The following is a 24,710-nucleotide window of genomic DNA, read 5'->3' as shown; positions in this document are numbered from 1 at the left end:
TGAGACATGAAGCGTAGTGGAACTGTGTAAACGGTTGTTCGAGGCGGGACCCTCGTTGGCTCCAATAGCGCTGCAGAGGTCAGTGAGGGTCCCATCGCACCAGTTCGACCTTGATCGATTGCTTACGCAATTGCATCAAGCTTCAGGTTGTTTTACTTGAACTGCATAAATGCACACTTTAAGATTCACTGCGCTGTATATTATCTCATTGTACATGTTATGCTAAATGTTACTTCATATCGCGTTTCTGATCTTCGAGACGCCTTCTTTGACAATTTGCGACATCTCCAAGAGTTATCATTGCGAAATCTTCCAAAATCCACTGGACATTGGCGCGCGCTAACTGCCCAGACTTTGCTATCACGTGAATTCCGCACAAAATAAGAAGTTGCCCATAAATTTGTGTGCGCACAAGGTGCGATGCGACTCTGCATATATATTGTAGAGTCAAGATCACATGAATGACGAGTGTAGTCACGGTGCATTTGCGTACGCGCTCGAAACGGCGCGGTGGAGGCAACAGTTTTAACCGAGAGAAGCCGCGTACGCAACTCTGTACGTGCTTCATGTCGTTTTGACCTTACTATATATAAGTATACTTGGTTCCTAGTGCGTTCAAACGGATGGATGTCGATTAGGTCACGGTTTACGAAAAACGAAGTGTACATTACTATTACGCCACGTATAGGGACAACATATCCTCTACTGGGTTGAGCATACGTGGTTTTCATTACACGCTACCACCATTTATTATGCTTAGACAAGTAGCCATTTGAAATAATACAGGAATTCCACAACGGTTTACCGCCTCATAGTGGCGTGGAGGTGACACTGGGCGTCGAACTGCGATGCACAGCGGAGGTTCGTCCTCCGGCAGGGTCTCCCAGGCTGGGAAGGAGTTCGACACATCCGATATTCCGACTTCTCGGAATCGGAAGCCTAGCTAAGAGTAAACCACTGCTAAGATTCACCACCGTCTTGGCAAAATGTCGCAAAGTGGTTCCCTGATCCATATAGGTTGAAAGCTAAGCTCGCCGTGGCATGGCTGCTTAGTTTGGGGAAAGTCTCTTTGCCACTCCAGCATATCCACTGCCTCAGTACATTGCACACTGGGCCCTGCCGTCTCAGACGTCGGACGGTATGGCGACCGGTGAGAGGCGATCAAATCTCAGGTTGCTCAGGACGTCATTGATTCTGGACCAAGGCGACACACCCACGACTCGCCATGGAGACTCCCTCAGACTGTGTACTTACAACGCGAGAACAGTTTCCACAGACGCTGACCTGTATGCCCTTCTCGGAGCTGCAGAGCGTATCAAATTTCACGTGATTGCTCTGCAGGAGACCAAATGCAGAAGGAGCGACGTACGACAGATGAATGACGGTACACTCGTCATTCGTGGAGAGAAGGTTCCGTCGCGAAATGTAGGCGGTGTTGGTTTTGTTGTGCACCCATCTGTCGTCCATGTCGTCGATTCTCACGATATCCTGCCACCTCCTCTGGCCATTCTTCGCCTCCGCCCTCTGCGCCAAAAATCCATCAGTATCATCAACTGCTACTCACCAACATCAGCAGCTGATGAACCCGAATTGGACGCGTTTTACGAGGAGCTGGAGGAAGTAGTCCGCAATGAGAAGTCCTTCTACAAATTCGTTGTCGGAGACTTCAACGCAAAACTAGGAAAGGCCACAGAAGAGAAATACAGGATTGGAAGATTTGGACTAGGGAACCGGAATGAAAATGGCAATCGTCTCGCCGGGCTGTTGTCCGCCGCTCGCCTCTTTCATGGGAACTCTCTTTTCATGAAAAAAGATCATCGTCGGTGGACATGGGAATCGCCCAATGGCGCGACTCGTGCGGAGATCGACCACATACCAACCGGAGGTGGTGTCTACTTGACGTCTCAGTAGTACCATCCTTTTGTAGTGGTTCTGACCACCGTCTCCTTCGTGCGAAAATACGACTTAGCCACACGATGGAAAAGAACATCTGCTATCGGCAACGAAGGAAAAAAGAAGTCGTCTACGACGACTGCGTACTCGAGGACTCCTTGTCCTAAGGTGACTGGCACATCGAGGAGGATCCAAACGTGGACTACGAGATGCTGCTCAGAGGATTACGAGCCTGTGCTGAACGTGCCTCGAAGCCGCGCACTACAAACTTGGATCGAATTTCGAAGACCACCAAGGAATTGTTGGAAAGAAGAAGGGCTTTGAGGCTAGATCCGAATGCATCGCACATTGAGCGGTTAGTAGCAAACATTAGCTGCAGAAAAGCGTTGCAGGAGGATCTTTTGAAATACAGGCAGAAGAAGATTCTGAAAGCAGCACAAAGAAGAACGAGTCTAAAGAAGTGCCACAGGGATCTCCGCGAATATAATATTCTGCTAGCAACCTTGCTGAGCGAAGACGGGACTCGCACGTCTTCTCGTCGTGAGATGGAAATCATTACGGAGAGGTTCTACTCGAACCTTTTCCGTTCATCCATGAAACCTAGCACAGCCCCCGGACCTAATTTTATATCAGCAGACTTTCTTCGGGCTGGTGGCCATCCGCTTCATGTAATCTTAGCAGCGCACATGACATCCTACCTTCGGAAGGAAAGGATCCCAGACCAGTGGAAGACCTCGCGAACCGTTCTTATCCATAAGAATGGTGACCGAGAGGACCTTCGGAACTACCGTCCTATACGCTTGCTGAGCGTGTTATACAAAGTATTCACCAAGATCATACTCACGCGCATATCTAGGACACTGGTTGAAGCTCAGCCTCAAGAACAAGCTGGATTCCGCCAGGGGTTCAGCTGCTTGGACCACATCCAGACCGTGTCGAGGATATTGAAGTTTGCCGGGAATACCGCCTGCCCCTTGTTCTAACCTTCGTCGACTATGAGTAAGCCTTTGACAGCGTAGAAACGAATGCAATACTGTCAGCGTTGGTCGATCAAGGTAAGGACGCGTCGTATGTGAGGACATTAGCCAATTGCTACGATCGATGCACGACTAAGACACAGCTTTTCCACACCTATCGGAAAGGGGGTACGACAAGGCGATACTATATCGCCGAAGCTGTTCACGGCTGCATTGCAATGGATAATGAAATCACTCTCCCGGGAAGAAAGGGGCATACGTGTTTATGGAAGACTTCCTTCGAACCTTCGTTTCGCGGACGACATCGTTCTCTTTTCGAGCAGTACCAATGAAGCAGAAACGATGCTCAACGAATTGAACGAAACAGGGAAGATAATAGGACTACGAATAAACAGAAAGAAGACACAGTTCATGAAAAACGCCTACTGCGAGGACGGAGGAGTACAACTTGAAGGCTCCCAAATCGTGGAAACTCCGTCATACATATACCTCGGACGTTCTATGAACATGGGAAACTACTTGAAGGAAGAACTGAATAGAAGAATGAGAGCAGCATGGGCAGCATTCGCAGCTGTCAGGGAAGCTACGGACCAACTGACGGACCAATATCTTCGTGCCCATCTGTTCGACTCGACAGTCCTTCTGTTACGCAGCGGAGACGTGAGAAGACACCGCGACCACGTCTAGGAAACTACTTACTTTCCACAGAGCCCTTGAGAGATGTCTCCTGAAGTTTAACCGGCGCACACAACACCTTGCCGGTCTTTCTAGCTCCGACTTAAAAGGAATGTCCCGTTTTCGCGACCCAGCGAACATGTATCGAAAGCAAAACATAGATGGGCAGGTCACATCATGAGAAGAATCGACGATAGATGGACTAAAAGAACGCTAGAATGGACCCAAGGGACGCTAAACCCCCGAGTGAGACCGCCAACGAGATGGGGTGACGTGTTCGCTACACGGATGGACCAGCTGAGAGCTCAGCTGGATACGGCTCAAGGACCTCGTCAACATCACTCCCGAAGCTTGAGAACATCTCGGATGACAATGGCGAAGGAACGAAACGATTGAAGAGATGCTGGGGCCCGCACGTCCAGTGAAGAGGGGCCATCTAGGTATCTAAGTAAGTATAAAGACAGCATATCCTCCACTGGGTTGAGTATACGTGGTTTTCACTACACACTACCACCATTTATTATGCTTAGACAAGTAGCCATTTGAAATAATACAGGAATTCTAATCGCTTCTCTCACTTTTCTACAATCAAACAGATAGCAATGCTCATTCAATGTTCCGACGTTATTCGTCGTGAATTTATGAAAAGAAAGCTTCACAAGGTGGACAATGTAGCTTACTTTCACTTCACTTTACTACGTTTTGTTCTCTATTTTTACTGCATTCCTTCCCCCACTACAACATTATTAGATGACTGAAACTAATGACCCTCTTGAGGCTATAGTTGTTCCTGCATCACTGCCGCAACTATTATATATCATGTCAAAGAAAGTCCCATTTCTGACTGCAGGTTATGATCACAAATTCTGGAGATCCTCTTCCATCACACAGTTAATAGGACGTTGAAGGAAGAGCGAGGCAAACTTATTCTTATCAACACATATACCCTGGAAAATAGTTCTACCAGTGCTTTAGAGAAAATAATACGCAGTAATTTAGTGATTTATTTCATTTGCAAATCAATAGGACATACATAATAGTTAACGCAGACGGTATTTACAAGTGTAATGGTGATAAAACGACATTATCATAGATCAACGAAGAGACCAGGCATGAGTTTAGTATTTTAAAAAGGAATTTAACCACTGTAAATTCAATTATCTAGTAAATATAGAACTTATACATAAAATCACAGGTGAAAAAGGCACAAAGAGTACGTTTATTGAATAGAATTTGTCGATTCGGACATGGGCAACTTCTTCTTCACGTACGATGCAGCTCTTTCCATAAGCTTAAACTAATCTATGCTTCAGAACAAAATAAAACAGTGTGAAGAAAGGAGAAATCTTCCTCACCTTTTTGCCTTTTTTTCTGGTGGTTCCATGCTTAATAGTGTTCTCATTTCCTGAAGGTGATCCATAGCTGGTCAATTCAGTGGCGTATGCGCATCGCATTGCTGGATGCAACATGCTGAAACTCTCATTTCAATTAAAAGAAAATGATAGGTCTAATGTCCCGACACTTACGCATTTCTTTTTTGAAGTTCACTGAGCCTCGATCGGTCAGTAGACACCGAAATATCATCTCGTTTCCGCAGGTCAACTGAAAGGAAAAAATAAGTGGAAAAACCGAAATAAATGTTTTCGTAACTGTTGCTCACTACCAGTATGTGTTTGTGGAGCAATTACGAAACTCGTAATGGCAACCACTATACAGGATACTTTTGGCAGGCAAATTTGCGGCAAGCATAAATTTTACGCTGGATAACCGTGGCTTTATTAACACAGCACACGAAAACGGAATGTTTAGTAACATAGATCTAATTGGAGGTAGGGCACTGTTAATACTAGGTGAACTTATATCCAGACCAGAATAGAAAGAGCGTCCGACCTGAGAAAATCAAAAAAGAAAAAGAAGAAAGAGCAAATCACTCGACTCACTTGACAAATCCGATGTGGATGGCCTCGAAAAGTCTGACCTGGCCAAAGATTGACGGCTTTGACTGGCCGCTCTAGTTGTAGCTAGGCTGAGATCGCTACCAGTGAGGGCATTGGTTAGATTTGATTGTGAAACAGCTTGAAGTGACGATATGAGGGCTAGATCCGATACGGATGTTGCAGCGTCGCATTTTTCAACAACTTTCTTCACAAGGAAATTCCTGTCGTCCCAAGGAGAAGGAGCCGGCACCTCAATCTAATATCACCTTAAACAACATGATCCACATCCACATAGGTTACCAGTTCACCAGTTTATGAAAGTAATATGTCGTGTACAACGAAAACAACAGTAATCAATGAGATTAAATTGCCTTATATCTGGTGAGGAACTGAGTATTAATGCCGCCCACGACGTAACATAGTATAGTCGGGTCAAAACGACATGAATCACAAGGGTGGTTGCGGTGCATTTGCGTACGCGCTCGAAACGGCGCGATGGAGGCAGTGGTTGGAACAGAGTTGGGACCGTCGCAAAGAGCAAGTTTGGGTGGGGCCAGCAAGGATCTCTCCGCACTCCTAGCCGCCACCGAAGCGCCTTGAGAGAGCCCGCGAACGCGAGTTCGTACGTGCTTCATGTCGTTTTGACCCTACAATAGTTCTCAGTTTCAATCAAAATCAACACTTTGAGTGTACCAACAAAAATATTGCAGTTTCATATTTCTATGATTTTAAACTAAGGGGTGAATGAACGGCACACAACAAAACCGAAAAAAACGGGCCAGAGTAAAACGACAAGACATTTAGCTTATTTTTATTTCAAAGTTCCACGACTATAAGCAAAAACGCAAGGGAATTGCGTGTAAACCACCCCGGTGCGATAAGATTACGGAAAGAAGCGTATTTTCTCGTCTCATCTCAAATGGCATCTCAAATGCTTTGCAGGTGAAAGTTGCGACTAGAATTCGAAGCTATCCAGTTCCTCACAGTTAAAGTACAAGTTTTACTTGGACTTCATATTTCATAACCAATATTAACCTCTTAAGTGGCTCGCGTCTGTACAAAAAAGTGCAATCTATGACGCTCTGCTCGTATGTATACGTCATAAGTGCTGAGGTGTTCAACGGCTGCCTTGACGCATGGTGTCGTATATGAAATTGGACACCACTTTAGAAACAAGTGGTAATTAGCAGCTAAAAAGAAAGGGAAACTTCTATTTTAGTGAACTTTAGATTATAACACCGAACAAACCACGTCTCTCAAACGTAACTATGGATATGAACTTTGTGTTTCATCGAACAAAAACATCGGCATTGAAAATGAGCATACTTTTGTTAGTAACGTTGCCGCTCGCACAAAGCTCTTCTTTTTCCAAATGTTGAAGAATTTTGTTAACAATGTTTTCAAAAAGTCTCTCTAAATTACACTGCTCGTTTTTGCTGCAGATTTTAACATAAAACCTATAGGCGAATGGAATTACAGCATATGAAGGTCCAATGAGACTTCTTGTCTCCATTACCGATGGCTCGTCCAGGGAGGTCGTGACTGCAAGCGAAAGTATGAGATGCAGTAAAACTTCGAAATGGTAGCTGAGTAATTCGCAACAAAAGTGTAACATACATAAAGGTAATACTTGCGGCGAAATTTCAGCGTTCTTGAGCAGAGCGGCTTCGGACCTTTCTAACGATGATGTGGACTAAAAATTGTAATACAAATAAAGACCAAGATGAAGAGAAGGGGGCCGAAAACGTTTAAGAACAGAGGAAAGGTAATAGACTTTCAACATAACATTATCAAAACAAAATAAATAAATATAAGACATGCGACAAATGTACGCATATTGCATACGACACTCCAACCATTACTCAGAAGGAATGGATGACACAGAAGCGAGAAGTCCTAAAAGTGGAGCGCCATGGACCACTACTCCCATTAATAACAGAAATATGACGGTGAGAATCAAAATGTCCCATGATAATGAAAGTCATTAATGAACGGTTCACTTCACGTCATGACTGAGAAGTCAAGTGAAGGATCACAGTCAGAGATCAAATTGTTCTTTGAATGCTCACCGATTCTTTCATTGGCTCTCGAGTAGATCGCATGAAAGCTAACTCGTACATGTCAATCATTTCTTTCAGAGTGAGATTTTCTGCTTCCAGCTTACTGCTCCTTTCGTTCGACAGAACTACATGGTCCTGAAAATCGTATGGAGGATACGCCATCAAACAGCTAATAGATTCAGGTAAGATTACTTCGACGAATTGGAACTTCTCCATGAGGTTATGAAGCTGCACAGTTCTCACTCTGTCTTTTTCTCGCAATTTTTCGCAGTCCGCTTTGGTAGCAGTCTGAGAAAATTATGGAACAACAATGCACATATAAAGAAGAAAGTAAGTTTTCAGACCTAAACGATCGACGCTGCTATCGAAAAAAAACTCACTCCTTCTTCCAAGGTGACCTTCAATTCCTCTTTTAAAAATTCTAGTGCTTCGAACTGTTCTCGGTTCTGTGACTGAGCGTTATCCAACTGAAAGTCTACATTGGGTACGATATTTCCTTTACCACAAACATTGTCTGCTAACATTTTCAGAGAGCTCATTGATCTTGCTGGTTTTTGATTCGATTTCAGCACGACATTCATATATCTCTTCTTCCAGCTCCGTCTTAGCGCTTTCTTCGTTCTCCAAATCTTCTTTAAGCTCCAATACTTGCGTGGTGAGCTCCTCTTTCTACAATGAATGTAAAGAAACAACGGTCTGATATGATTCCCCTATTTTCTTTTTTCAAACAGGAAATAGAACAGTTAGGCGTAGTTATCTATATGTTTAGAAGCTGCCTTACACCTACTCTAAACCCATCACTACGAAATGAATGGGTCAATCCAAAAAGAATACTAGGGGTACCAATGTTATTTATACCCCGCCATACACCAGTTACAAATTTAAAGGCATCACTCCACAAATCTGGGGTGGTACGGATTTCCTGTGGAGTATTCGTATACGGGATCGTAGATCACTGAGAGAAGGGTGATTCCGTCCATTTCTTCCTAATTGCCGTAGGAAACGGCCCGTAAGATACGGTTTCGAGCACTATTTTCCACAAGAAGTTCGACTGGAGAGCGCCAGCCTTGTGCACGCGCGCATCTTCCGGGCCGTTTTTTTATGGCAATTGGGAAGAAGTAGACGGAGTCCCTCCCCTTTCCATAATCTACTATCCCGTGTACAAATACTCCACCTGAAATCCGCACCACCTCAGATTCGTAGTGTGCTGCCTTTAAAGTCTACAGATAGTTCTTGCTGCATACACAAACCTGTTTACAAAAATGCACACAGTATTTGCAGTACAGCAAAGAAGCCTAGTGTGGTAATTTCGAGTATTTGTAGATATAGAATGTAAGTATCAGAAATCAGGATTTTACAGGAGAAAAAAAACAGAAGATCTCGACAACGTTGCAGAAGCCTAACCTTGAGCTTTTCCTCTTCAAATGCATCTCTCATGTCCATTTCAATTTTCTCAAATCGCTTCCTTTCGATGTCGTGAAGTTGATGAATACGGGTCAAGTCTTCAGAAGCCTTGTCATATGCTTCCTTCAACATTCCTAACTCTTCAACAGTTTTTTCCAACTCGGCGATTTTTGTTTCTTTTTCCTCAACATTTGTTTGAAGTTTCGCTTCTTGTGTTTTTAAGCACTCTAGTGAGCGAACGGCCTCTGCATGCTTCGTCGACAAAGACTCCACTTCTATCAAAGACTTCTCAATTGTTCGCTTGGTTTCATCCAGTTCCTCGTCCTTTCTCCTCATTTCGGCCAGTGCCTTCGCAAGGTCGACTTCAATAGCATCCTTTTGTGTCGCCAGACATGCGAGCTCCTTCCGGTGATCAAGAATGGCTCGCTCTTTCTTGGTTACGACCTCTTCAAGCTAAAAAAGGACATAAACATACAGCTCAATTGAAAGTCTACCTCAGAAGAAAAAAGAACGTGATCGATTACAAGCACATAAAAAATTTAAAGGAATGATAATTGTTCAGGGAGAGAAGATAAAGTACTGGCGCTTCTCAAGCGGACTGATAAACGCCAGTCTGCTTGAGAAGCGCCATTGGGTGATCGGCCGCGCTCGAAGCGAAGCGGATGAACCACATTTCCGGTTGAAATGGGACCATCGCTAGCTTCATTCGGCATGCAGAGATGAGTGAAGGTCCCACCTCAATCGTGACGGTTATCTCCACCGCAGCTTCTCGAGCGCAGCCGCTTATACAATTGCGTACGGTTTCGGGTCGTTTTGACACATTTCTGTCATTTCTTCTGAGGAAAATACTCGGCTCCTCAGGTGAACACGAACAACTTACCTCATTTATACGGGCACGAGCAGCACTCAGCTGAACGTCTTGCTTATTTGTTTCCGCTGAATGGACACTTTCCAGATGCTGGAGAGCTTCTTCATGTTCCTTAGTCAAGGATCTGTTGCGCTCTTGCGAAATTTCCAGCTCAGTCTGGGTTTCGTTTAATCTTTTAGTCACCTAAACTAGACACAATACAAATGTTACAAACGGAAAAACTAAGTAAAGTGTACATTTTCGCATTTTTGTCGGCAGCTCCTCTTCAAATCTTCGATATTTTGCTCGAGCAAACACTTCTCAGCGTTGAATTTTCGCTGAAGTTCCTCTATCTGCTCGGATTTTTCTCGAATTTCACTTTGAAGGGCGGCATTCTTTTCCATTTCCTCGGAATACAAGGCCATATTCTTCGAGTTCTAAGTAGCTCAGTATCCTTAGTCGAATGCAAGAAATGCTTCTCGAATTTATCCGAAACACTACTAATCACCTCTTCCTCGTAACGTCTCCTGCAGTCCGAGATTGCAGCATGATACTGTTCGCGATCCAACTCAGAATTCCTCTTCAGTTCCTCCAAAACTCTCCCTATATTGTTTCTCTCGCTTTCCAAACTTCTTTTTGTCTGAATTTGATATAACTGTTAGACTATATTGCCGATGAGACATGTAAATAATGTAAATACCTGAATCTCTTTATATAACTCATCCTTCACATCGCGTAGTTCTCTTTTCACAGCTGTCAGAGTGTCTTCTTTTGCCTTTAGTTGTTCTGTCAACTCAACCTTAGAATCTTCCAATTTTTCGTTAGACTCCTTGTAAGAGGCGAGCTGAACAAAAACAAAGCACTGATCAAAGACAGCCCAGCTAAACAACGAAAGGATTGATCAAGAACTGAGGCTATTATCAGTTACCCTTTCTTTCTGACTTTCGTTTTGTCGTTGATAAACTTCTAGTTGCTTCGACAAAAAGAGAACTTTCTCTTCTAAGTCATCCCTAGTCTGCTGGGAAATTCTATTAACCGACTCCAGTTCGCGTATACGAGCCTTTTTCTCACATAGTCTGAAAGAAAAAGCGCAAAAGTCATGTGGCAGTTGATATATACAAAGACAAATAATTCCCACTCATTGACGAGAGACTCGATTTGTTGGTTCAACTCTGCGTTCTTCTTATCTGCTACCATCAGTTGATCTTCAAAGTCATTCAGCTGTTTGCGAAGAGTCTTAATTTCTCGCTCACGTCGAAGTTCCCTTCAAGAATCCCATTTTACTGCTATGAGCGGCATTGCTAGATTACATTAATACTACAACTACTGTTCCATATTTGTCGATTTTAAGGCAGCATGCCACTAAAATTTAAGCGGTGCGGAACCTCCCAAAAAAAATGTAGAGTTCAGGTTTTAAATTGCAGAAACGATTGTGGATCCTAATCCTCCCCTAATCGTCGTTAAAAAAAACAGAATTGAAGTCCATGTTCTTTCCTAGGAAATCAGTTCCAATGACCACTCTTGTGCACACGCTGTGTCCACAAGCGAACGGGCTAAGATTAACAAGGCCTCCACACCAGCGTATTCAAGCCAAACCAATGAATAGACCGCTGAAGCGACCGGAAAGTGTGAAGGGACGCGCGTTCAAACATATCTCGTAGAAACTAAAGCGACTCCTACGCCGCTTCTTTAGGATGACAAAGGGGAATTGAGGAGAACCACACTCGTTTCCGTAATCTACAACCCAAACTACGTTTTTCCTGAAGTTTCCGTACCAAATACAGTTTCGTGATACACTGCTTTTAATTGGCAAATATTCTAGTCCTAGCAACCAGCTAGTAATTTACCTAGTACTTGTGATGAGTTGTAAAAAAACAAAGTGGGTGACAATAGTTCGATGTTATTCGTGTAAACTACTTTCTAATTCATGGTAATATGTTTTCAATTTTAAAAGGAAATCCAAGTAGTCAGTCACATGAGGGTGTCAGAGATTTCGTAGGTGTTCACAGAGGAAGAGGTTCTACAACAAACATGCAGCATTTGTGGAATGACTGCTGCCACTATCGCCTTCTCTTTCTTATTAGCGCACCTAGACAGCGCACCTCTTTTTATTAGCGCATCTAACTCGACTTGTGATACATATCACACACACACACCCTCACCAACTTACCAACCTAAGTGATTGTACATCAGTATGGCTAAGACTTTCCTGCTGATCGAGAAATCCGCTGTGGTTAAGGCTGAGAGCAAATGTGGAGATCTTACAGATTCCGTATAGGTCAAATGTTTCATGCAATGTTTTCTGCATGATATTTGTTTACGAATATATGACTTTCTAGTTAATATGCAACGAAAAGATCACCAGAACTCAACACTTAGTTCTACTAATAATGTAACTCGTAGAAAGAACCAGCATCCTCAACGCTAGAGACCCCATTCTCACTATGACTACCTTCATTTTCCTTCCAGCATACAGCTCAGCGGTTTTGGATGGGTGAGTACCGTCTTATGCTCTGTGGATAGCAAAAAAAAAAATAGTTAGGACAGTCACTGAGATCATGAACACTTCTATTAACATCTACAGATGGGCTCAAGCGAGTTCCAGCGTGATGCGTGTACCATGAGAGGCGTCTGTTTCGTAGAGAAAAAATTCAGCCTGTCCGAATACTTTCCACAGTGTCCAAAACCTTATTATAAAAGAATACAGTGTATTTTATGTAGAGCTCATCTGAAATGATAGCTCTCGGATCTGTCATGGCTTAAAACGTGAGTTCTAGTAAACTCGTTGCTATTTACTTCTTAAAGATGTGTTCGCAAGACCAACATTCGAATATTTGATCTTGAACGGTAGATGCCACTCGGAGGAATCCAAGGATTTTTCTTTCCTTTTATATCAAACTATATCAATCTCATTCGGAACCTGATTCTAGAAAATTCAACTCCCTAACATTTCTAATGAGTAACCAAACTGAGGAGCAAAACAGTACCGAACTTTTGGTGAGTTGAGAGCTTCCATAAGGGGGCTTCCGTCACAACGACCCACTGTATACGCATTAGAATCTGGACGACGTGGAGGACAACGTGGAGTTATGAACGACGCGCGATTAACTAGATTATCAATTAGAAATGAACTGTAGATCACTAAGCACTTCAAAAAATACCTGACATTCCCGTAAATTCTTCTACTGAATAAGTGGATCGACGCGGAGTTACAAACTGCAGATTACGGCCATCAGGCGACGTGGAATGAGAATGACTGACCATAATCGACCACCAATCATCCCGTTCCTCGTCGAAAACACTCAACTGCAAAACACATGTGATTTGCAAATCGGTATAAGTCATGTTATTGAAACAATGTGATCAGACTAACGATGTCACTCAGCGGTAAATCGTAACCGTATTTCTGCATTACAGCTACGCTATCGGTGATAGCATTGTCCTTGGATATCCGAATTTCATTGAGTAAAACTGCCAAAAACTAAAAAAAAAAACAGCTATTCTACTAAAATTCATGCGCAGAGCAGTAGAAAGACATCAAGTGGAAGAACCAAATGACCTTGCCAATTTCGAGTTCGTTGCCTTCGGCGGCTTTTTCAGCTGTAAGCGATTCGACAAATTTCTCTTGACCAGTAGAAGCGAAAAGATATGAGATTACTTCTTGGTAAATGTTTAGAGCACTCGAAGAGGTAACGCGAATATTGCGATCAGTCTTCCTACAAAGAAACAATAAAATAGGAATAAATAGTTCTCATCACTTACAGGGTAGCAGATGAATACGATAATGTGGATCAATGAGTGATCACGAGTACTCACAAACAATTTAAGAGTGACGGGATATGATGTTGCCATAAATCCCGCAGCGAGTCCACATTATCGAGTTTTATGGAGGTTCCATATGTGTTAAACTATAAAGTACACCTTATAAAGTTAATCTACCAAAATACATTTAAAGTTGTATGAATAAACGCAAACCCAGAACAGCAGCGCTTCCTTCTTCTTTTCGTCCAATAGCATGGAGCCTGCAAATGTTACAATCCGAAAAGAACAAAAACCTCGGACAATAATGCAGCATTAACAGAAGAAGCTAATAATCGTAGACTAGTGCACCAAAATCAGAACAATAATAGAACGATCCATGATATGATGATGATTTTAACAATAGGTCATGAAACATGCCACAAATGAATTTAAAATTGTATCCAACTTCGACTTTTTCACGATAATCAAGGATCTTCCAATTTTCACTAGAGTTTCAAACAAAGCTAGGAAAAAAAGGAACGGAGAAGGTCTCCTTCTGCAGTTACTTCTAAGGAACTTACTAACTTCATTTTAACTGGTATGATATGGTATATGGTAAGCCATATGCATATGGTAAGCTTTTGAAAAATGAAATTTCCCGCCTTCAAGCTTTTCTTCTTTTTCTGACGCACATTTTCGTATTGGTGCACGTTAACATCACTGCGTCATTGTCACCGTACGTTAGCTTCGTAAGTTTCATTTCTTCGACGAATAAGCAGAAGAATGGGCTACTGTTTCATAAGCCTAGCACCTATTATCTCACACTCACTGAAATCGGTTGTAGTTTGGAACCAAACAAGTTCGTACTGTGGAAAAAAACGGCATTCAACACAATCTCAGGAGTTTAGCCTCATATTTTTGTTTTTGCCTTTGATGAGGAACAAAATCCGGGAAGTCCCCGGAATTGCATTGTCCCCGGACTTTCTTTTCGCATCAAACAATTGCTCAAGCTAACCGGAAGAATTAGAGAATGTCGCTAAAACCGACCGATGGCCTTCTACCCCTAATTCGGCAGAGTATTCCGCAAAGTGAACACGGTAGTAGGCAACAAGGCGATTCTGATAGATTAAAGAGCTGAAGATTACAAACAAATTTGTATGTCTAAATGTCTTGTTCAGGTTACTAGTACTGCCTAATTCGACAGATGATCGCCCTATTAGAAATTGTCTCTTAAGTGATCTTTTAGTAAAACCTGGTTAGAGTATGCTGATCAACCGCTAGTATTCAGTACTTAATGTACACCTCTTAATTTTTCAGAATTTCACTGCTAGTTCCACTATATCACATGAAAAATTTTCCGAATGAATTTATGAATTTATAAGGTGTGTAACCGTTTAGCAGCTGACCACGATTTCGTTCCAGCTATCTTATAGTTGTCCTTGGTACTAATAAGATTCAGAAAACTTATCAGCGTTATCAGGTTACCAATGTTCGATCATGGGAAATAAGATCTATCATGATCTGATACATGTCTAACGTGATCATTATCCTACTCGTAGATCAGAAGATCATTGCCGGTGAATATGTTTACTTCCACATACCTTGAGGAATATACATTGGCACAAAAGTTAAGAATCAGCTGAGAGACAAACACAGTAGCTTATTCCCACGCAGAACATCGTTTTAGCTTTTCAAAGACAAAGGATACGAGGGCAAGTGTTAAGACTAGATCTTCATGCTGTTCCCAGAAATTTCGAAAGGGCTGCTTGATGATATTCTAAGATAAGTTTCTCTTTGTGAGGCACTGGAACTCACACGGAATGCTAAAAAAAGACTAGAAAGATGACCTAAACTTAAGAAATGGTGTGGAAAGCGGAGATAGAAGGAGATAAGCAAAGAATATTCGAAGAAATTGGAGAAACAACCGAGTAATACCTTACCTCAGGCGTTTAGCTATGCAACATAACCACCTTTTTTAAACCACATGGTTTGCTCATATATGGATAATGTTGTTATTGGAGTACGAAGACAAATGGAATAAACGGAAAATATTGCTCAATTCTTTCAACATCCACACATAAGTAGGTGTTAAGGTTTTTGAGAAGATTCAGATTCGAAATTTCATCTACGAACCAAATGGTAACCATAAAATAGCACACATAGGTACTATCCCACTTAATCTCTGTTTTTTTTTATCCTAACGGAAGAAGGAACGCACAAGACTATGTGTCCGACTCATGCTCATAATTCTCAGCCCTATTTCCGGCGTTTCCGGTATCCCTACATTTTCTTGCATCCTTTAAGAGATACTAGATAATAGCACGAATTTCCCCGGCAATCCATTAGCTTTGTCTGCGCTACATGTTTGAGATCTTTGACACACTCAACTGCTGGAATTCATCCCTTAAAGGACCAGAAAAGTACAAACACTGACAACAGAGTGAAAATGGAAGAAAGGAGTGTCTGTGCAGAGACGCCAAATGGAAACACGTGAAATACCTTCCAAAAGCGGTAATGCGTGCGTATTCGCAACGGATAGTGGTACTTACAGGTTATACTTCAATATGAATGCTAATAAACGTCAATGACCACCAGCACTGACCAAAAAAGCCTACTGGCGTTTTTGTATCGAAATTTGAATTTGCGTCGCAAAATTCCGTCCTTTCCCTGCAGACGATACGTCCTATTTTTCCCCATTCCTGGCTGTCAGTTGCCTGCACCGCTACTCGATCAGTTGTTTGATTCGTCATCCCACATAGTCGGATGTTTCTACACTTGTTTTGGATTTTTCAAGTATTCTTTTTCATTTTGGTGTCAATGCGTTGCTGGAGCTTGTAACAACACTACCTAACCACCGGAGATTTCCTTGTTCTCGATGTTACACTCTGCTGGGAGATTTCGTTACTCACAATTACATTGTTTTCCAGATAGGTGTAATTTCGGGTATGGCTTCGTCAAGACGACTTCAGAAGGTTAGTTGCGCTCTTTCTTCTTGGTCTTTTATTTAAGATTTTCTCTGTCAAATTGTGATTTACCATCTACAGTCCGATCATTTCTGGCATTTAGGAGCTGTCAGACTTGAAGTCCTGTGGAGTCAAGGCATACGAAAGTGTAGAATACGATGAATCAAATCTCCTCCATTGGACAGTGCTTCTTGTCCCAGTAAGTTCATGCAGCACATTCGCAGATTGCTCTCATTCCTTTAGATTTGAAATCTAGAGTGAGTGTTTCACAAGTGCCTTTTGAGATCGAGAAAGTACCAGATCCATTTAGTTATAAGGCAACACATTTTCAGGACAAAGAACCGTACAACAAGGGTGCCTTTAAAGTGAATATTGATTTTCCTGCTGACTATCCTTTCAAACCACCAAAAATTACTCTTGCCACCAAAATATACCACCCCAATATTGACGACAAAGGACAAGTGAGTCCAAAATATCAGTTATCAAAGAAGTTCCAGTTCACATGTTCAGAACGTATCGTCATCGCTATTACTGAGTACGAAGGTGTTTGCTTGCTAAGAAAGAAAAGCCAAACTTTTTTCCTAATCGTTCTTGTTTTTGCATATTTAGGTTTGCCTCCCCATTGTGGATCCTAACAACTGGAAGCCTGCGACGCGAACTGAACAAGGTGAACATACGCTGCTCAGATATCTGTCACATCCTCCTACGCCCTTTTGTTCCCTTTCAATATTGTCTTATTGCATATGTGCTCATATTTTTTTTGAGTTGGGTTCTTGCTGCTGCTTATCACGCTTCTGCCAATTTTGCGATTAAGATGTCGGGTTGGTAACGCTGGGATTGAGATGTCGGCTCAGTTTGTAGAAAATCAAGAAACGGGAGCGTCCAGAATTGCGTATCGTCTTAAACTCTGCTCCTTCGAAATGTACTGTATGAAGGAAGTGATAGTATGGGTAGTCTGTATTAGCTTCTCATGCAAAGCGCTTCTAAAGTTAAGAGATTGCGGATTGTTTCAAGACTGGCATAGTTATCGCCATCGTAAAAATCACAGCTCCGTGTATCTGTGTTCGAGAAAAAGCAAGAAACACGAGAGTGCCGCATAATTTCAGTAAGTCATGATTCATAGAGAAACAGTTTAAAATGTAGTCAGAGGGAGAGCACTTAGTGGCGCTCTTATTTCTCGAAGCAAATAAAGAAATCGGGGCCCTGAGACCTAAGCATTAGTCTTAGAAGATCTATGACATGTAAGCTAAAGTTAAGTTAGAGCGTCCAGAAATAAGGGCGCCACTGAGTGCCTCCCACCCCCTCCCTCCCAACTACATTTTTCCCGAGAAAAAATATGTACGACTGTTCATTGCGCATGCATGCCAACTGGTTTACTTCATGGCATGAGTAGCTTGTGCATACGCATGAGGTAAACAGTTGGTCCGATTTTTTGAGTAAGCACGTGTATAGGACACGGAATGTGTCCAACCAGCGCAATGTACTTTCGACCAGGGCATAGGGGAGGAGGGTGTGTCCAGCAGAAGCCCATGGCGCCGGGCCGGCAATAATAACGAAGAGCCTCACCGCTAGCGCTATGGTTTAATGGCATCACCCCACGAATCTGGTGTGACGCGAGTTTCAAGTTTCAAGGGTTATGCCTATACGGGGTCGTAGATTATGGAAAGGAGGGTGATTCTGTCCATTTCTTCCTAATTGCCGTAAAGATGCAGCACGTGCACAAAGGCTGGCGCGCTTCAAATAGAACTCGTTGTAGACAATAGCGCCCGAAACGCTCGAAGCCGCATCTTCCGGGATGTTTTTTACGGCAATTAGGAAGAAATGGACGGAATCACCCTCCTCCCCATAATCTACGACCCCGTATAGGTACTACCCACCTGAAACCCGCACCACCCCAGATTCGTGGGGTGATGCCTTTCATTGTCCGAGTCTGGGTCGCTAAAATGCTGTCTTAGGAGTTTAGTAACACACTCTATCTCGACATTGGTTGGTCATATAATCAGCAACATTTGCAACGAGCGAAGAGCAAGCAAATAATTGATTGCACTGATTCATTCAGTTGCATGTTTGATGCGCATACCTTATGATTGTATGAGTGTATTAGCATCGGACGGAGGGAGAGACAAACAAGTCATGAAAGGTTCTGTAACATGATATATATTTGATGAACTGCGAGCAGTTGCGAATCTGTTCGATTTGTAGTTTGTTCTGATAGCTTTTATACCTGCACAAGTGCAAAGGGTTCTATCATTGTAACTATCGCAGCTATCGGGTTAATGTGGTGTTTGGCAATCCAAGAGAGACAGGCGGGGATTGGTTTCAGCAACACGAAGATAGGAAGCTTCTGAGCGCGCTGTATTTCTGACCCAACGCCCACCAACCGTCATCAAAAGGCACCTTTTCAAGGAACGGTACAACCTGCAATCTCCAAATTACTGATATAATGTAATAAATAATTTTTATTTGATTACTTCAAATAAAAATCAACTGTCGTGGTCATCTGTGCTTAGTTGCAGAAAAAATGTGTTCGATGTATGCCACAACTTTGCTCACCATTATGTAACCTTAATTATGTAAATAATGTATAATGAGTTCGAAAATAGTGCCTTTTTTGTTTCTTTTATCCTTGTCTATCTGTAGATGTAGACAAAATTCAGTGGAAAACCAAGTGTTTGAGGGTATCCTTTGTCGTTTCATTTGCTTTGTTCATTTTTTTCTGAAGAAGTGTGAAGCTAGGATGGTCGTGAGACATAAAGCACTGAGATTTGTAATTCAATCCTTTAGCTCTCATTTTCCACTCTTTCTGAAAATGGTTGTTTATTCAAAAATTTCAGTTATGATGGCATTGCTGGCATTGATCCAGGAACCAGAACCTGATCATCCTCTTCGAGCCGATCTGGCTGAAGAATTCAGCAAGGACCGCAAGAAGTTCAATAAGACAGCGGAGGAATTCACGAAGAAACACGCGGAGAAGCGACCCGAGTAGACCTTAAGCATCATTACTCTTTCAGTTGGTACCATCTGCCTTCCATAGACCATCAATCATTCAGTCGTTGCGACTACGTTCTTGGCTTCCTTGGCCATTTCTATCGTAATTTTGTTCATTATCATGTTAACATCTAACTTTTTCATACCAAAATTGGTTTCATTCATCACTTGTGTTGTGCTACCAATATATCATCTCCTCACGGTATTTCTGTCACCCACAATAATCATCTGTTCTTTGATATCTCGAAAGATGTTCTTAGGATCAAAAGCTAACTATTGTCTGGTTTGGGCCATGTGATTTTGTGCATATAGATCGGGTTTCTCAGCCCAGCCAATCATTTTTCTTGTGTTTTCTTACTGCTAAATAAATCTAGATAAGCATAAGTTACTTTGTTTCAACGTTTTTTTCTTGAGATGAATGCCATGGTACCCCTTATTTGAGTCTGGCAAAGGTCTTGACCAGGTTGTATTTCCTGACTTGGAACTGGTTTTTGTGAAATTTTGGATCTGCGAATTAGCGGCAATATGGCGTAGTTTTTCAATACAATGTACCGCTGTTGACGTGGCAATGGCAAGCAGATAAGCACCAGGCACACTGGTTCAACACATCAAAATGAGCGGTGTTATTCAGATCCTTTATCTACGCCAGTGGTTTTGAACAAGTTGTGTTTTTCGACTTGTTTTTGATTTCCCTTGAGGCCGTAGGGGATTTAATGAAGAGTAGCAACGTTGCGTAGTTTTTCATCGCAATCTATCATTATTTTCGACCTGCCCACTTTGATCTCTCGTCAAAGTCATCATAATGTGATTCTCTTGCTTTTACTGCACTGCTACGATGATTAGTTAAACATATTTTTAATACGAGATCAAATCACTTTTAAGTACTTACCGGTATGAATCTTAATTTCAAATTCATTATTACAACAGAATAGCTATTACGTAGACATGGTTGGAAGCATTGGATCCTCCAGGATTATGTAGTCGGACCTAATTCGTCTAGATTTTGCTTCCAGATTGGGTTTTATCAGTGGACAGTGCTTTTATCGCTATGATTTGTGTTGAGCTGTAAATTGAAGCCCATACAGATTTCAGGAACTCGTTCACCTAAGGATAGACAACCTAGGAAATTGTAGGAATTGTACACAGAGCGTAAACTTCATGAACACTTCACCGAGTCGTTCTGACAGCGGTTTATCTCAGAAAAAACATCTCTAAGATCTTTCTATTACGTCCTCCCCATCTAGAGTGGCCCATTTAAGCGACGTGCTATGTTTCCTCCTCACAAATCTTTACTTTTCAACATATGCTCAGGAAATGGGAGACGGAGATTCGATGCAGAAGGTTATTCTTGTCACAGGAGGTACAGGATTAGTTGGAAAAGCTATTGAACAGGTAAAGTTCGTCCTCGTGCTGCTTTCAGGTACATTTTCTAATGTAAGAGTTCATTTTGGGTTAGCTTCGAAAAATTATTATCAAACTGCATCACTGTAGTATTCCTCTACTGTTGATGTTGCATTTGTGCTTGTTCTCAATCTTGTCTCGGAATACCTAAGAAGCACCAGTAGAGGAGGGAGTTCCTTGCGAATTGTGTCAAGAGCAAAACTAATTCTTTTTGATCTCTCCTTTTATCTAACCACCCTAAATTTTCTTGAATTAAAAAAAAAAAACTAAACATCATGAAGAAACCTTACTTCAATTTATTTTGGGATTTTTTTTTTAGCAGGATTAGATGAACTTCCCTTCAGATTACTAGCACTGAAGACCAACGATCTGATGAGAAGTGGCTATTCATTGGAAGTAAAGACTGCGATCTCAGCGATTTACAAGCCACAAGGTTTGTTTCCTTGTTTTCAAAGCAAGCATACAAGCTTGAATTTCTTCCAGAAAGTTGTTCGAAGATGTGCGACCAACTCATGTTATTCACTTAGCAGCTATGGTTGGTGGTTTATTCCATAATCTGGCTCATAATCTGGAGTTCTTTAGGAAAAATATGGTAATTTTCCCACTATTTATTACTCATCCAGTAAAGAATAGGAATGCCATATATGTATACACATTATATGTGTTATATTTGTATATATTTATATATTTTCTCATAAAAATGAGGAAGAGATTAAACCACAATAACTTAGGAACAAGATGAAATTACCCCTCAAGAGTGAACGAAAGAAATGATACTTGTATGAAACGACATCCTCAACAACTTGAAAATGCTCACTTTGTCTCTTCTCTGAAATGTGTTAATCTCTCTTTTTTTTGTCCAGCAAAATTTGGAAAACATTCAGGCTATCAACGACAATGTTCTTGCTATGTGTCACGAATTCGACGTAACCAAATGTGTGTCTTGTCTTTCTACTTGCATTTTCCCTGACAAAACAACATATCCTATTGACGAGACTATGGTTTGTCCTTACGCTGTGATTTATTTCCAGTTTAGCGTAGGGATATGTATGTTACTTCGATGGTGTCATCCTTAGTTTTGAGAATTATCTCTATCATCTCTACGTATATATATCCTTAACTTTGCACATTTTCAATGAGTTGCTTGTATTGTTCAATTTATTTTATTTCAGGTTCATCTAGGGCCTCCTCACGATTCCAACTTTGGATATTCCTATGCTAAAAGAATGATAGATGTCCTCAACAGAGGATACGCTCAGGACTACGGTCGGAAGTGTGTTCTCGTTTGTAATGTGTAAGTTTTATTCTATCTCTTAATATCCTATAAATTTGTAGGTACACGTCGGTGGTCCCTTGCAATGTTTTTGGGCCTCATGATAACTACAACTTGCAGTCGAGTCATGTACTTCCGGCTTTAATCCACAAAACCTACATCGCTAAGAAAGAAGGGAAAGCGTTAGAGGTATTTTCGGACTTGACGTATCATTGTAAAACGCAGGAACCCCAGTTGAATGCCTTCAGGTTTTTGGAAGTGGTCGCCCTCTCCGTCAGTTCATTTATTCACTTGATTTGGCTCGACTGTTCATTTGGGTTCTTCGTAGTTACGAGGTTGGTTACTAAGTGACGATTCTTTTGCTTGTTTCCCATTTATTTTCTGGGAAGTTCCCACATATCTATCCTTATGTTACTTTCCTTCATACTTTTAGGAAGTAGATCCAATTATCCTGTCGGTTTCTGAAAAGGACGAAGTGTCGATTGCCGATGCTGTGAAGGCTATTGTCAAGGCCTTTGATTTCAAGGTGAATGCACATTAATTGTTTCTTCTCAGGAACATGTTGATTTCTTTTATTTCTTATCGTAATTTCGACATGAATGAAGCAATTGATTGCGTATAACTTGTACTATACATCTGTCTATCGTACGTCGTATTGGTACACTAGGGTCATGATGACCTGGAACCTGACGCATTGCGCAAGCGGTTGCGTTCGAAATGCATAGATGAGTAAGAGTCCCAACGCCTATTCCTTATGCAAGCGCCCACGCAATTGTATCAGGCATCAGGTCGTTTCTGCAGAAATGCAGAGATGAGTAAGGGTCACAGCGGTTGAATGGCTCCTTCAATTCTCCAGACTCATGTTTTGTGATTTTCAAACAATGGCTTAACGAATATGTTGTAGAGCATTAAGAAAGTCTTTTTTTTTACAGTCCTTGTTTGCTTGCAGGTAAGTGCGGTTTTCATCCAGAACATCTGAACTTATTCTCTGATTCTTAAGGGCGAGGTCAAATTTGATGCATCAAAAGCAGATGGACAGCTGAAGAAAACAGCTTCTAACGCCAAGCTACGTCGATACCTACCTGATTTCCGGTTCACACCTTTCGAACAGGCCATCAAAGAGTCTGTTGATTGGTTTGTTGAGAACCATGAATCCGCTCGCATTTAGAATAGAAGATGTCGTATGAAATCTATCTTGGAATTAACATTCATTTCATTTCGTCTGTGATACCATTCATTGCTATGGGTCTTGTATGCTCCTTATTGTTTGTCTTAGTTGGTGGGCTACTGCGGTTCTAATTTAGTGCATTTCTAGATTGTTTTACTGAGGAACAATAAATGTTGTAAATAATGCATCTTGTCTTTCTCACACTATGTTCTTTGCTTTGCTCCGATCGATTTCTGCATGCATAGTCAGCGCATGCATTTTTTTTGCTTCATTGAGGTGACGCATCGATGTATGTATGACTCGAGAAATCTTGTTAGAGAACCTGGGGGTGCACATGCTTGAAAAAAGAACACTCTAAAGCTTTAGCACAGAGTTGGGAGCTGGAAGCTATGGATTGAGAGATGCTGGAAGAGCAAATATAGTGTCGCCGCCGTTGTACGAAAGAAGAAAGTTATTGCTGTTTTATAGCTACGTTGGACAAAAAGGTTGGAACGAAAAAGAAATGTTTGGTTTCAATTTAGATTTCGAAGTCTATATTACAAGTACGAGCGTGCCTCCGCTCAATTCTCCCCAATCGGCCTGAAAAAGAGCGTATGAAACGACCCCATTCGCCAAAAAGTATGTCAGAACGAGTCACTTTTGCACATGCGCTGCACTACGCTAATACACCACCATCGATGCCGATTTTACACTCTTACTTACTACTCTTTTACACAGTCGATTTTTACGAGTTGTATTTGGACAAGGAAGTGTTGTCAGTAATTGTCGAAGAAACTAGTAAACAGATCCTAAATTTAATGACAAATATGCCGCTGAGATGAAGCACTTCACTGGATTGCTTGTGGTGAAAAAAAAGCCAATTTTGCAATGGGCGTTTCTAAAGAATGCGCAAAAAGTGCGATTTGTAACTAACGCCTGAATTTGTTTCTTGTTTTCAAAAGATAGAAACCTTTTTCCATGCCCATGTTGCATGTGATATTATTCAAAGATAATAAATCAGTTAAAAACAAAAAACTTCTAAAAAACTGGGAAATCACAGAAAATAACCGTTGGAAACCATGCACCTAGATGTTCTTTTGTGACCAGAACTTATCTTCTTTCTTTTTTCCTTTCCTTACGTTGATGACTCCGAGATAATTGCAAATGAATGTGAGGACATCTACCCCTTCCTACAACTTGTACTTTTATCGAATGAGAGCTCCTAAAGAGAAGTTTTGAACAGGGTGGTCTCGGCCGGACGAGAATGAGGAATCTGAGAGCGTCTAGAAGCGCTTTTAGGAGTGAAGTTGAAGACAATCTCATTCGAAACTAACATCGCCACTGCCTTTTGTGGCATAACGAGGACACGATTTACTTAAATACTTAGATTGCTCGTCTTCGCGA

The 24,710-nt window shown here is 41.7% G+C and overlaps 6 protein-coding genes across 11 annotated transcripts; 5 read left to right on the top strand and 1 right to left on the bottom strand.

Annotated features, from left to right (window-relative positions):
• Positions 1 to 1,140: 1,140 nt before the first annotated feature.
• On the top strand, positions 1,141 to 1,911 carry RB195_009285 (uncharacterized protein; the record flags this gene model as incomplete). The annotated part of the gene is made up of 1 exon (XM_064189779.1): positions 1,141 to 1,911. The coding sequence occupies one exon, from the start codon at positions 1,141 to 1,143 to the stop codon at positions 1,909 to 1,911; it is 771 nt and encodes a 256-aa protein (XP_064047362.1).
• Positions 1,912 to 2,102: 191 nt separating this feature from the next.
• RB195_009284 (uncharacterized protein) lies at positions 2,103 to 2,876 on the top strand (the record flags this gene model as incomplete). Its single annotated transcript, XM_064189778.1, has 1 exon — positions 2,103 to 2,876. One exon carries the CDS (start codon positions 2,103 to 2,105, stop codon positions 2,874 to 2,876), a length of 774 nt encoding a protein of 257 aa, XP_064047361.1.
• Positions 2,877 to 3,095: 219 nt separating this feature from the next.
• RB195_009283 (uncharacterized protein) lies at positions 3,096 to 3,941 on the top strand (the record flags this gene model as incomplete). Of its 2 annotated transcripts, XM_064189777.1 has the most annotated exons (2): positions 3,213 to 3,530; positions 3,642 to 3,941. In XM_064189777.1, the coding sequence occupies 2 exons, from the start codon at positions 3,213 to 3,215 to the stop codon at positions 3,939 to 3,941; spliced, it is 618 nt and encodes a 205-aa protein (XP_064047359.1). The 2 variants fall into 2 exon arrangements, with proteins under 2 accessions (XP_064047360.1, XP_064047359.1); XM_064189776.1 differs by lacking the exon at positions 3,642 to 3,941 and having other exon boundaries at positions 3,096 to 3,557.
• Positions 3,942 to 4,764: 823 nt separating this feature from the next.
• On the bottom strand, positions 4,765 to 16,284 carry RB195_009282 (uncharacterized protein; the record flags this gene model as incomplete). 4 transcript variants are annotated; one of them, XM_064189773.1, is made up of 25 exons in its annotated part: positions 4,765 to 4,836; positions 4,901 to 5,015; positions 5,072 to 5,147; positions 5,486 to 5,738; positions 6,809 to 6,895; positions 6,960 to 7,024; positions 7,100 to 7,175; positions 7,552 to 7,677; positions 7,735 to 7,830; positions 7,923 to 8,009; positions 8,065 to 8,211; positions 8,947 to 9,399; positions 9,827 to 9,997; positions 10,051 to 10,230; positions 10,302 to 10,433; positions 10,494 to 10,637; positions 10,722 to 10,869; positions 10,932 to 11,057; positions 12,781 to 12,901; positions 12,955 to 13,099; positions 13,167 to 13,274; positions 13,353 to 13,509; positions 13,610 to 13,701; positions 13,769 to 13,815; positions 16,137 to 16,284. In XM_064189773.1, 25 exons carry the CDS (start codon positions 16,282 to 16,284, stop codon positions 4,765 to 4,767), a joined length of 3,372 nt encoding a protein of 1,123 aa, XP_064047355.1. The 4 variants fall into 4 exon arrangements, with proteins under 4 accessions (XP_064047355.1, XP_064047356.1, XP_064047358.1 ...); XM_064189774.1 differs by lacking the exon at positions 6,809 to 6,895; XM_064189772.1 differs by lacking the exon at positions 16,137 to 16,284 and having other exon boundaries at positions 13,769 to 13,810.
• Positions 14,140 to 19,483, top strand: RB195_009281 (uncharacterized protein; the record flags this gene model as incomplete). Of its 2 annotated transcripts, XM_064189771.1 has the most annotated exons (6): positions 14,140 to 14,283; positions 16,462 to 16,506; positions 16,601 to 16,696; positions 16,830 to 16,958; positions 17,107 to 17,164; positions 19,332 to 19,483. In XM_064189771.1, 6 exons carry the CDS (start codon positions 14,140 to 14,142, stop codon positions 19,481 to 19,483), a joined length of 624 nt encoding a protein of 207 aa, XP_064047353.1. The 2 variants fall into 2 exon arrangements, with proteins under 2 accessions (XP_064047353.1, XP_064047354.1); XM_064189770.1 differs by lacking the exon at positions 14,140 to 14,283 and having other exon boundaries at positions 16,480 to 16,506.
• A 1,316-nt stretch (positions 19,484 to 20,799) lies between these two features.
• Positions 20,800 to 23,327, top strand: RB195_009280 (uncharacterized protein; the record flags this gene model as incomplete). Its single annotated transcript, XM_064189769.1, has 9 exons — positions 20,800 to 20,877; positions 21,231 to 21,319; positions 21,370 to 21,478; positions 21,771 to 21,887; positions 22,059 to 22,159; positions 22,222 to 22,348; positions 22,408 to 22,494; positions 22,593 to 22,685; positions 23,160 to 23,327. The coding sequence occupies 9 exons, from the start codon at positions 20,800 to 20,802 to the stop codon at positions 23,325 to 23,327; spliced, it is 969 nt and encodes a 322-aa protein (XP_064047352.1).
• Between the last annotated feature and the right edge of the window lie 1,383 nt (positions 23,328 to 24,710).

The sequence above is a fragment of the Necator americanus genome, chromosome III (genome assembly GCF_031761385.1).
Source record: "Necator americanus strain Aroian chromosome III, whole genome shotgun sequence".
NCBI lineage: Eukaryota > Metazoa > Nematoda > Chromadorea > Rhabditida > Ancylostomatidae > Necator > Necator americanus.
This window is presented reverse-complemented; position numbering and strand designations above follow the sequence as displayed.